We start from the raw sequence: 12,698 nt of genomic DNA, 5'->3' as shown, positions 1-12,698 counted from the left end.
TAACCCTTCTCCACTTCAACCACACCCAAATGAGGGACCCATTTTTAGAAAGCCTAGGTTCCCCGCAAAGCAACATGACCCTATTCCACTTTTGGTCAAATGCTCTTAGTGCCTCCCTAAACTGAAGCTCCTTGTGGGCGGAGAATGTGTCTACCAACTCTTTTGTCTTGTACTTTCCCAAGCTCCCTGTACACATTAAACACTCAATACTTAAATATTGGCAAACTGGCCCCTTAGGACTATGAGGCAGAGGGACGTCATCCTTGCAAGGACGAGAAGCAGCGTGAACTAATGGAAAGAACTCAGGCCTGCGAGTCAAGAGGACCTAGGTTCTAGTTCTGGCTCCACCACTTGTCTGCTGTGTGACCTTGGGCAAGACACTTAACTTCTCTGTGCCTCAGTTACCTCATCTGTAAAATGGGGGTTAAGACTGAGCTCTCTGTGGGACAGGGACTGTGCCCAACCTTAAAAACTTATGTCTACCCCAGGGCTTAGAATAGTGTTTGACTCTAGTAAGCACTTAAATACGAGAGTATTTAAGTGGCAGTCACTTAAATACCATATAAAAAATACAATTGATTGATTGATACCCCCTCTGGTGGAGGCAGAACGTATAAAACCACCAACCAGTGGTTCTAGGTAGCTATATCATATCAAGGCTTTTCAGTAAGCCATACAAATGTGATGTTCAGCTTTTCTGCACTGTGGATGTTCATCATTGGGGAAGCAGTGTGGCTTAGTGGAAAAGAGCCTGGGCTTCAGAATCAGAGCTCATGAGTTCGACTCCCAGCTCTGCCACTTGTCAGCTGTGTGACTGTGGGCAAGTCACTTCACTTCTCTGTGCCTCAGTTCCCTCATCTGTAAAATGGGGATTAACTGTGAGCCTCACGTGGGACAACCTGATTACCCTGTATCTCCCCCAGTGCTTAGAACAGTGCTCGGCACATAGTAAGCGCTTAACAAATAGCAACATTATTATCATTCGAAGCAAATATTACCTCATCTCTTGTCCACTTCACTCTGTTCCAGAGCTTCTTCAATCCTTTTTGCTGTGGTACTTCGTAATCATGATCAGCATACTGAAGGTCGTCATCTTCATCCTCACTATTGAGTGAAAAAACAAAGGATGATAGCGTTTAAACAAAACTTGGGAAGGAAATATTTTTAGACTAGATCTCTGGAAGCAATCTTCCCCAAGTTCTAAGTAGGAAATTTAGAATTCAATATAAGCAACCCCAAATAAGAACATTAATCTCTAATCTAGGAAATTATCTAAAGCCCCATGTGCACATAAATAGCCTTATCCAAGCATGGTCATTTCCACAGCCCCTGCATGGTTTATATTCTGAAATATGACACGTTTTCAAAATGAGTCTACAACCCAAACCTATGTGTAAAAATGCAGTATACTTAAATCAATGTTTAAAAAAGTGACAATGTTTTTCATGGAGGAGAGGAATGAACATGGAGTAGAACATAGAGGGGTGGGGTGAAAGAGAGGGGAGCTTGCTGGAGGTTGGGGTGAGAAGGGAAGAAAAGGAGAGTGTTAGGAGGGGCAGAGGGGAGAGGAATTACATTCTGGTCTCCCATCAGGCTCTGGTTTAGTGAGTCATCCATCTGCTCATCCCGCAGCCCCTGTGAGGACAGGCCAACCATCTGCCCTGCCCGCCCAGACAGCTGAGGTTGGGAAACACCCCCCCCACCCCAAGAACAAGGCCAGGGTTGGAGCCCCAGAGCTCCAGCCCTGGCCTGAGGGGCTTCAATTCCAACCAGCTTCACAGCTTGACCCTTACTGCTCCCTCCCATCAAGCAATCAATTGAAAAATGGTATTTATTGAGCATTTACTGAGTGCAGAACACTGAACTAAGCGCTTGGGAGAGCAGCAGCGGTTCCTGCACTGCTGTTGCTTCCGCAGGTGCAGGTGCCAACTGAGAAGCTGATTGGCACTGCACACCCAGAACCTTCAGATTGACACCCAGCTCCAACCCTACCTTAGTCCAGAGAACCTCACAGGGTGCCCGAGCCTCTGGGGACAAGGAGGGTTTGGCAACGTGCCCCAACAGGGCTGTGAGACAGAGAAACCTCATCCCTGCAAGGATGAGACAAATGATGATGGCACAACTATCCTCTTTCTGCCAGCCATAGGCGGCATCAACATCTCAGCCCCACCTCTGTGTCCCTTTCCAGCTCCAAGAGGCAGATCAACCAATCAATCAACAGCGGTTACTGAGTGCTTATTCTGCGGAGGTCATTGTACAAAGTGCTTCGGAGGGATACAAGAAAGTTAGTAAAGATGAGCCCTCCCCTCAAAGAGCTCACAATTAAGCAACAGAATAAAAAGAGATGTACATAAGCACTGCCCTGGGGGTTGATATGGAGGGTAAACACCCAAATGTTTCAGTGCATGCTGCATATGGCAGTGTTGAAATAGCAGTAGGGAGGGAAACAGGTTGGGAAGATGACAGATTAATCAAGGAAGGGCTCCTGGAAGAGATGCGGTTTTAGAAGGCCTTGAAGATAGGGAGAGCAGTTTAATTTAAATTTTCTTGCTTGATTTATAACTTTTGACTGGTCCATTTGCTCAACATTAAAGTCCCCCTTGAAGTTTTTGGAACTAGGAAAGTCCAGCTACAAAAGTAACCCCCTCCTACAAGCATATTTTCCTGGGTCTTATTCTACAAAAGACAAAGCAAAAAAAAATAAAGTCTATGATGTACATGAGTGGTCATCTTTAGCCATTTGTTTAAAAAAGCTGTCTAAACAAGCAGCGTGGCTCAGTGGAAAGAGCCCGGGCTTGGGAGTCAGAGGTCATGGGTTTGAATCCCGGCTCCGCCACTTGCCAGCTGTGTGACTTTGGATAAGTCACTTCACTTCTCTGTGCCTCAGTTACCTCATCTGTAAAATGGGGATTAAAAACTGTGAGCCCCACGTGGGACAACCTGGTCGCCTTGTATCGCCCCCAGCGCTTAGAACAGTGTTTTGCACACAGTAAGCACTTAACAAATACTACCATTATTAAAGTGCCTTCGGTTCGATATTTTAAGAGAAGGGAAGAAGAAAGTACCCAAAAGAGTCCACCATCTGCCGTCTGCTCATATGAGGAAGACTCCCTGATCTAAAAGTCAGGGCTTAAACTGACTCATTCCATGATCTGGGGCAGCGGGGAACGGTCCACACAATTTTGGACAGTGGGGAGAATGTCTACCTTCCCTTAAAGGAGTAAGAACAGGTGAACTCAAGTAGTCAATAAGATCCACTTAATTATGATGCCACTTTCTAAGCACTTACCACTGATCAAGCACTGGGGTAGGTCCAGGATAGTCACATCAGACCCGGTCCCTGCCCCACATGGGACTCCTAGTGTAAGAGGGAGGAAGATCAAGTATCATATCCCCATTTTAAAGATATGGAAACTGAGGCACAGAGACATTAAGTGACCGGCCCAAGATCACCCAGCAGGCAAGTGGGGAGGCCAGGACTAGAATCCACCCTGTAATGATCAGCCCTGTGTTCTTTCCATTAGGCACCATTAACAGAAAGTATTTAAGGTCAACTGTCAGGGATTTGTAACCCTAATGGTCTCTTTTCCTGTCCCTCCTCAGTGATTTACAAACATGGTATATAGACTTCTACCACTTAACTTCTTTCAAGCAGTGATAGGAGCAAAACAAAGAAAGTGAATGTCCTGTCCATGCAATAAATTGTAACTGGTCCTGAACAAGCAGATATCTGAAAAGAAACAAAAGGGAAGGGGAAAAAAAAAGCCCAGAAAGTTGATATCACTTTTCCAGTGACAGAGCATGTAGAAGAACTAGAATTAGGGTTTGTGGTACTTAGGGAAAACAGTCTGGGGAATTAGCTGCAAAAATTTGTGTCAAAATAAAAGAGGATAATGGATGAATTGACATACCTTCTGTGAGCCACATATACGCACACACATATCCCTTAGATGAGAAGATGAAAATGGTTGGATTATTGTGAGAGCAAGCAAAATGCCTGGTAAAATAGTTGATATGATTATTCGTCTACATTTTTTTTTAAACTTTGGATATACGCCTAGGTTGCAAGTCCTTAAGACTCAAGTCTCTGCAGGCCAAGTATTGGGTGCCCTGTTTGCATTCTTATCAGTGATATTTTGAGTGCCAAAGAGGAGTTTAGATATGATCTTCAACTAGTTACCAATCCCCTTTCAAAACGGTGCTCTCAGATAAGGAGCTGTAGAGTTCCAGTGACTCTTCGGAGGCTCATTTTCCTTTGGAGTAAAAGATAAATTAGGGCACTCGTTGCCCAAGGATTTTTGAAGCTGTGTACCTGGCACAGTGTGTCTCGAGGTTAAAACATAACTTTTTTTAAAAAAAAATTGCCACAATTTTGTAATTTCAGGCTTGGCTTTGAGGAGGGAAAGGTGACCGAGTTCACCCGACAAAGAGAAAACAGGCCATCCAGTGGTCATTGATGAGCACTGCAGGCATGAAGAATTATTCCCGGAGCAAGATAGTGCAGCATCACTAAAGAAGGTAAGAGATTTGCCTACACGAGTTCCAGAGCAGTTTTAAATAGTTTAGATAACTGATGCTCCTGACTGAAGCTCCAGCGAACCATCTCTAAATGAGCCCTTACCGGTGTGAGGATCTTTCTCAATTTTAAAACCTCTTGTCGGGGAAAGACGACTCTAATGATCTTTGAAATCACAAAAAAAGCCCCATCCTAAAGGTGTTTTCTTCAAAAGCTAATGTCATTCAATCAACTCCTTCCAACGCAGAGGAGTTCTGCTTTCTTTAGAGAAAGAAGGGGAGTGTGGATATCACTTGGGAACATACCTAAGGGAACTTGATGGGAGCTTAAGTTACTCTATTAAAAGTTCATTCACTCAATCATATTTGAGGGCTTATTGCGTGCAGAGCGCCGTACTAAGCACTTGGAAGAGTGCACTCTAACATTCCCCGCACTGCTTGTTACCTAGCTGCAAACCCAAAATAATATAACAAACCCTTTCAGTTTTTAAGTAGGATGTGGACTGGGAGGGGAGAGGTTTCAAAGAGCTCAGAGACCAGAAAGCTGCTATTTGGGGGTTTTCTGCTTGACTGAAAACTCCCAGGTCTTGTCAGAGACTTGAGATGAGCCAGGCTGGGAGTCCAACTTACAAAGCTGCAAGGCCCATTGCCCCCATGGTGTGAGCACCCACGCTTGGTATAGCAGCGAGTCTTTACTTAATTTGTCTGGATTAAGTCACCTAGAACTACTTGTTTTTACAGGATTCATGCTTATGGTTCTATGCAAAATTGCTAATCAGTAAAATGCAAACTTGCCAGACAGTAAATATATTTTTACTCTAAGATATGTATATATAGAGAGAGATAGACAGCATAAGTAGCACTTCTAGATCTCCGAAACCCACTACATGTTTGTGTATATATATGTTTATATAAAATAGTTTTGCTAGCATATACATAAAACTATTCACACATATAATGGCTAAGAAAACTATTCCATGTTATAGCTGGAGAAATGGAGAGAAAATAGTTAAACAATTTGAATGACATACAAGTCAACACAATGAAACTTATTAGTAACAACCTAACATTTCCTATACAAACTATATACACTTCCCCTTTAAAGTGCTTCACACTAGAATAGCGCCTTTACAGCCTCGTATGCATGTAAAGTTTAAGATCACAGTAAAAGCATTTATGGTAGAAAACTGACATGCGTAGCCTCAGAACAGAGGCTATAAGGACAGAGAACACCCTAGGAGTATCCTAGAGGGCAGTATTATATACCACCTTCTCCAACAATATTCTCATAGTTGTAGACTGTGAGAAATTGTATCTCCTAATTAATTGTATTTATCCAAGCTTTACGGCCTCTTGTCCCACTTATTTTGTGCTTATATTTTGATCTTAATAGCCTTAATCAAAAATCCCTATGTGAATATCTTTCGTGACAAAAAGTTCAAATCTACCGTGAAACCGGTGTATAATAGATTCCAGAGCTAACACTGCAATCTGCATGAGAACCAAGTAGAAAAATAAGATAAATCCACAGGCTTGATTACCCTATCTTCTTCTCTTTCCTTTTCATATCTGCAACTGTAGAATATAGGTGAACTCATTTTTGATTATAAATGAGAACTTAAGACTGGTGATTTTGGTTAATTTTCTGATATCTGCAAAACATTTAAATCATAGTTTACCATCATGGTCAAAGACAGGAGTCAGAAGAGCTACTGATAGTAAAAAAAAAAACAAAAAACACCAAAACTTGTCATTAGCAAAAGCCTAGGAACTGGGACTAAAGTAATGAATTTAAAGTATTGGGATAAGACTCATAAGCTCAAATAACTTAGATCACACTTTCGCATTCTATCTATGTATGTACTAAAGGGTAAGGCCTAAAGTTGAGCATTGGTAACCCACATTAAAGAGGTATATTGTAAATGCTATTGAGTAACACTGTAACTTGTAACTGGAGGTCCAAACAAAGCTTCAAGGCAAAAAAACCAAAACCCTTCACTTTACAGTTTTGTGGACACAAATAGGCTTGAAAGGTGGAAACTGCCGATCAGTTTCATTTTCACCACTAAGCATGCCTAATGGAAGAGCCTTCCTAGACAAGTGTGAAGCTGTGGGATCGTCTCTGAAGAACAAAATGCAGACATTAAGCTACTCAAGAAATTATTTCCTGCTTCCTTTCAACCTTTTAAAAGCAAATCGTGTGACCGTCCATGTATTTGATCATAATCAACTTAAAAGTACTGCTTTATCGAACTATTACAAATGCATAGTACTGTACTTACATCTCAAAGGTTTACTTATGCGTACTTGAAGTATCTAAGTAACGAAGGGTTCATTCTAAAATGTTTGCCCACTTGTCTGGTGTTCTTTAACTCGTGTGCAGCTAAGTAGCAAGAGTAAAAGTGAAAGACCCCTTGACTTTTTTTTCGGTCAGTCTTCCAATAAGTCAGTTTGGAGAGGCAGCTGGCACTGAAAATACTGTGGGGAGCAATACATTTTTGTCTTCAGACAACTCACGGCTAATAATCCCTCGTCCTCGGATGCATCAACGCCAATAGCCTCGTGGAAGGGAAAAACAATGTCGCCTCTTCGCTTGGCACTCTGTCTTCTCTGTGCAAATGTCAAACACGTCTAGACAGCCAAATGCTAACTTTACTAGCCATTGCAATTTTATACTTAGAACTGGAGCTACCAAAACTCTCGTTTCACCATGAAACGATGTCCCCGAGTTATTAATAGGCAAAAAAAGAAAAAAACGTTCGACCGCTTTGAGAAATTGTCTTTCTCAAGACTTAGTCTTTCTCCCCCTGAAGATCCTGAGGGTTTGCCAGGTCACCCATTGCAATTTTATACTTTGAGTTGCAGCTACCAAAACTCTGGCTTCACCAAGTGACGAGGTCACCGAGTTCTTAACGTGCAAAAACAAGAAAGATGTTGGACCGCTTTCAGAAATCGCCTTCCATCTTTCTCCCACCAATTGGGCGACCCCCGAGCGGCCTTCCCAGACTGAGCCCCCATTTTTCTTCTGCTCTCCCTCCCCATCACCCCGACTCCCTCCCTCTGCTCTACCCCCCTCCCTACCCCCACAGCACGTGTACATATATCTGTACGTATTTATCGCTCTATTTTATTAATGATGTCCATTTATCTATGGTTCTATTGATCTATTTTGATGCTATTGATACCTACCTATCTGTCTTGTCTTGTTGTCTGTTTCCCCCCCTTCTAGACTGACAGCCCGTCGTTGGGTAGGGATGGTCTCTATCTGTCGCCGAGCTGTACTTCCCAAGCGCTTAGTCCAGCGCTCTGCACACAGTAAGCACTCAGTAAATACGACTGAATGAATGAGTGACAGCCCTGAGGGTTTGCCGGGCTTCCCGAAAGGCGGGCGCGTCCCTAAAAAGGGGTCCCCCCCTCCTACGTTTGCTGGAAAAATGGGATGTGGGGGGGTTCCTGGGGGGGGGGTCGATGGGCTGAGTATTTTCTCCTTGAGCAAAGAAACAGTCCAACAGGTGCTGATGTGGCAGCTCCGTAGGGCCACAGTGAGAGTGCGGCCGGCCCGGCGTGACCCAGAGAGCCCACCGCCTCGGGGAAGGACGTGGGGACCCCAGACCCCTCTCTCCCCCATTGCTTCTCCTTGTCCTCCCCTGTTTCCCGGCCGGGGCCGGGGGGGGGGGGGGGGTGATCCCGTCTCTGGGGGGTGACCTGGAGGGGAGGATCGGGGAAGGGGTTCCCCTAGCGGGTCCTCTCTGGTGGGTGACCTGGGGGTGAGGATGGGGGGGTCCTCTTTCTGGGGGGGTGATCTGGGGTGAGGATGGGGGGGAAGGGGGTCCTCTCTCTGGGGGAGTGACCTGGGGGGGGAAATAGGGGAGAAGGGAGGCCTCCTTTCTGGGGTGACCTGGGGAGGGGAGGATGGGGGAGAAGGGGTCCTCTCTCTGGGGAGTGACCTGGGGAGCGGAAGGGAGTCCCCTCTCTGGGGGGTGATCTGGGGGAGGATGGGGAGGAAGGGGGTCCCCTCTCTGGGGAGTGACCTGGGGGGAGGAAGGGGTTCTCTGGGGGACTGACCCCCTCTCTGGGGGACTGATCTGGGGGGGAGGCTGGGGGACAAGGGGTCCCTCTCTGGGGTGACCTGGGGAGAAGGAAGGGGTCCCCTCTGGGGGGTGACCTGGGAGGGGATGGGGGGAAGGGGGTCACCTTTCTAGGGGTTGACCTGGGGTGAGGACGGGGGGAAGGGGGTCACCTCTCTGGGGGTGACCTGGGGGGGGGAAGGATGGGGGTCCCCTCTCTGGGGGGGATGACCTGGGGGGAGGCTGGGGAGGAGAAGGGGGGGGGATTTCCTCTCTCTCCCTGACAGCAGCAGCAGGGCTGAGACTTGACCCTCCGCGAGCGCGGACGGCGGAGGGAGGAGAGGACAGGGAGGGGAGGGAGGGGTCCGGTCCGGACGGTTTGGAAAGTCCAACTCCCCGCGGCAGGAGGGGGATCCACGCGCCCCCTCCCCCCCCTCCCCCCCGCGGTGCGCTCCCCAGGGACAGCCGTGCCCGGCCCGGCCCGGCCCGGCCCGGGGGAAAGGGACGAAAGCGGGACCGGGACGGGGAGGAGGGGATCCCGAGCGGGGCGGGAGGGCTGTCACCCACCTGCGCGACCTCTTCGCCATCCTTCAGCCACCGCATAGGCGCGGGACGGGGCGGGGCGGGGAGGGGGCGGCCCGCAAAGCAGCCCTCCTTCCCGCCCGGCGCCCCCCGCCCTGCGCTCTGCGACGCTTCCGGGGCTTTGCCGCGGCAGGTCCCCGGGAGGGAGTGGACGGAGTGTCAGGGGTCCGGCCCCGGTTTCCTCAGCTAGCCCCCGGCGGCGGCCGGCGAGGGGGGCAGGACCATGTCCCGCGGACGGACGGGCGGACGGCAGGTCCTGGGGGGGGGGGGGGGGGGAAGCCGGGGCGGGTAGGATCGGCCCGGCCGAATCTCGCGCCCCAGCCTCCGGCCCCAGCCGCCGTTTGAATCTGCGCACGCGGCCCGATCGCATTGGCTGCCGGGCCGCCCGCGAGGGGCGGGGGGGGGGGGAGGAGGAGGAGCGCGCCGCCGAGGGGGGCGGGGCGCGAGGCCCGGGGGGGGCGGGGCGCGCGCCGGAGGGGGGCGCGCGGGCAGGGAGGGGCGCGCGAGGCGACGGGGGGCGCGCGGGCAGGGAGGGGGCGCGAGGCGGCTTCCCGCCGCCGTCGCCGCCGCCATTGCCCCGCCCGGGCCGCGCCCCCTTCATCTCCTCAGGCGGCCCGAAGGGGAGGGGGACGGGGCCCCGGCCTTCCCCCCCCCCACCCGGCTTCCCCGCTGACGGTGAGTTTGGGAGGAAAAGGCCTCCCCCCCCCCGCCCCACACACCCCGGAGATTCATTCGTTTTCATCCCATCGCGCCCGCTCTGTGCAGAGCCCTGGACTAAGCGCTTGGCATTCGGCCACAGTGAGAGAAGCAGCCTGGGAAGAGCCCGGGCTGGGGAGTCAGCGGTCGTGGGTTCGAATCCCGGATCGGCCCCTGGTCAGCTGGGTGGCTGTGGGCCAGTCACTTCTCTTCTCTGGGCCTCAGTGACCCCATCTGGAAAATGGGGATTCACTGGGAGCCTCACGTGGACAACCTGATGGCCCTCTATCTACTCCAGCGCTTAGAACAGTGCTCCGCACATAGTAAGTGCTTAACAAATACCAACATTATTGTTATTATTATCCCGGCTCTGCCCTTTGTCTGCTGGGTGACTGTGGGCCAGTCACTTCACTTCTCTGGGCCTCAGTGACCTCATCTGGAAAATGGGGATTAACTGGGAGCCTCACGTGGGACAACCTGATGACCCTGTATCTCCCCCAGCGCTTAGCACAGTGCTCTGCACATAGTAAGCTCTTAACAAATACCGACATTATTATTATTATTATTATCCCGGCTCTGCCCCTTGTCAGCTGTGTGACTGTGAGCAAGTCACTTCACTTCTCTGTGCCTCAGTTCCCTCATCTGGAAAATGGGGATTAACTGGGAGCCTCACGTGGGACAACCTGGTTACCCTGTATCTCCCCCAGCGCTTAGAACAGTGCTTTGCATATAATAAGCGCTTAAATACCAACTTTTTTTTTTTTGAGACCATCCCTGCCCAGTGACGGGCTCACGGTCCAAACGGGGGAGGCAGACGGCAGAGCAAAACAGAACAAGACGAACATCATCAAGATAAATAATAATAATAATGTTGGTATTTGTTAAGCGCTTACTATGTGCAGAGCACTGTTCTAAGCACTGGGGGAAATAGAGGGTCACCAGATTGTCCCACTTGGGGCTCACAGTCTTCATCCCCATTTTACAGATAAGGTCACCGAGGCCCAGAGAAGTGAAGTGACTTGCCCACAGTCACACAGCTGATAAGGGGCAGAGGCAGAATTCGAACCCATGCTCTTTGACTCCCAAGCCCGGACTTTTTCCACCGAGCCACGCTGCTAGAATCAAGGGGATGTACACCCCATTAACAAAATAAAAACGGTAGCGGTGTGGCTCAGTGGAAAAAGCCCGGGCTGAGGAGTCAGAGGTCATGGGTTTGAATCCCAGCCCCGCCACTCGTCAGCTGTGTGACTTGGGGCAAGTCACTTCACTGGGCCTCAGTTAACTCATCTGGAAAATGGGGGTGAAGACTGTGAGCCCCACGTGGGACGACCTAATCACCTTGTACCCCCCCCCCAGCTCTTAGAACAGTGCTTTGCACATAGTAAGTGCTTAACAATACATTATTATTATTATTATTATAATTAATATATACAAATGAGCACAGTACTGAGAAGGGGGGAAGGGGAGCAGAGGGAAAGGGGAGCTCAGTCTGGGAAGGCCTCCTGGAGGAGGTGAGCTCTCAGACTCTATACTGCTCTCCCAAGCACCTTCTTCAGCTAGTGCTATTTATTGAGTGCTTAGTGCGTGTATTAAGTGCTTGGGAGGGTTCTCATCCCAGCTCCGCCACTAGTCTGCTGTGTGGCTTGGGGAAGCCACATAATAATTATGGCATTTGTTAAGCACTTACTATGTGTCGAAGACTGTTCTAAGCGCTGGGATAGATGCAGGGTAATCGGATTGGCCCACCTGGGGCTTACATTTTATAATGCCTACTTGTCTGGTTTTGTTGTCTGTCTCCCCCTTTTAGATTGTGAGCCGGTTTTGGGGCAGGGATTGTCAATATCTGTTGCCGAATTGTACATTCTAAGCGCTTAGTACAGTGTTCTGCACACAGTAAACGCTCAATAAATACAATTGAATGAGTTTTTCCAGATGAGGTAGCCGAGGCACAGAGATGTTAAGTGACATGCCCAAGGGCACCCAGCAGTCAAGTGGCGGAGTTGGGATTTAAACCCACGTCCTCTGGCTCCCGAGCCCGTGCTCCTTCTACTAAGCCACGCTGCTTCTCTTATCTCTGCTTCACTTCTCTGTGCCTCAGTGGCCTCATCTGTAAAATGGGGATTAAGACTGATTAAGACTGTAGGTGGGGAGGGAGTTAGCTAATCAATCCTGCCAGGATGCCAGGTCCGGAGGGCAGGCTGGCTGATGGCGATGGAGCCGGGCTGGCAGGCAGTGGGTCCCGCCGAGGGCAGGCAGTCGGTCGCCACCTTTTGGGACCAAGAACCCAAAGAGCTGAATCGATTCCTCTGTTAGTCGCTTGCACCTCAGCATCCTGCCTAATATTATTAGCAACCGCGGAGGGCAAGGTACTGTCCCTAAGATCCTTGTGGGCAGGGATCGGGGCTACCAATTCTATTGTATAATAATAATAATAAAGGTACTTGTTAATAGTAAAGGCACTGTACTCAGCACTGGGGTAGATACAACTGTGAGCCCGTTATTAGGCAGGGATTGTCTCTATCTGTTGCCGAATTGTACACTCCAAGTGCTTAGTACACTGCTCTGCAATAGTAAGCGCCCAATAAATACTATTTTATGAATGAATGAATACAAGCAAATCGGGTGGACACAGTTCCTGAGCAGACTGTGCTCGGTCTTCATCCCCCTTTTACTGATGAGGTAACTATGTGCCAGGCACTGAACTAAGCGCTGGGGTGGACACAGGCAAATCGGGTTGGACACAGTTCCTGAGCACACTGTGCTCAGTCTTCATCCCCCATTTTCAGATGAGGCAACTGAGGCACAGAGAATAAGAATAATCATGGTATTTGTTTAACG

At 49.2% G+C, this 12,698-nt stretch overlaps 1 protein-coding gene across 1 annotated transcript in view; it reads right to left on the bottom strand.

Annotated features, from left to right (window-relative positions):
* Positions 1-9,253, bottom strand: part of MYBL1 (MYB proto-oncogene like 1) — a 29,201-nt gene extending 19,948 nt beyond the window's left edge. The window contains 2 exon segments of the mRNA XM_029069317.1: positions 999-1,104; positions 9,150-9,253. Of these exon segments, the coding sequence (XP_028925150.1) occupies positions 999-1,104; positions 9,150-9,169 (126 nt within the window). The 5' untranslated portion in view covers positions 9,170-9,253.
* Between the last annotated feature and the right edge of the window lie 3,445 nt (positions 9,254-12,698).

This window comes from Ornithorhynchus anatinus, chromosome 7 (genome assembly GCF_004115215.2).
Source record: "Ornithorhynchus anatinus isolate Pmale09 chromosome 7, mOrnAna1.pri.v4, whole genome shotgun sequence".
NCBI classification, from domain to species: domain Eukaryota; kingdom Metazoa; phylum Chordata; class Mammalia; order Monotremata; family Ornithorhynchidae; genus Ornithorhynchus; species Ornithorhynchus anatinus.
This window is presented reverse-complemented; position numbering and strand designations above follow the sequence as displayed.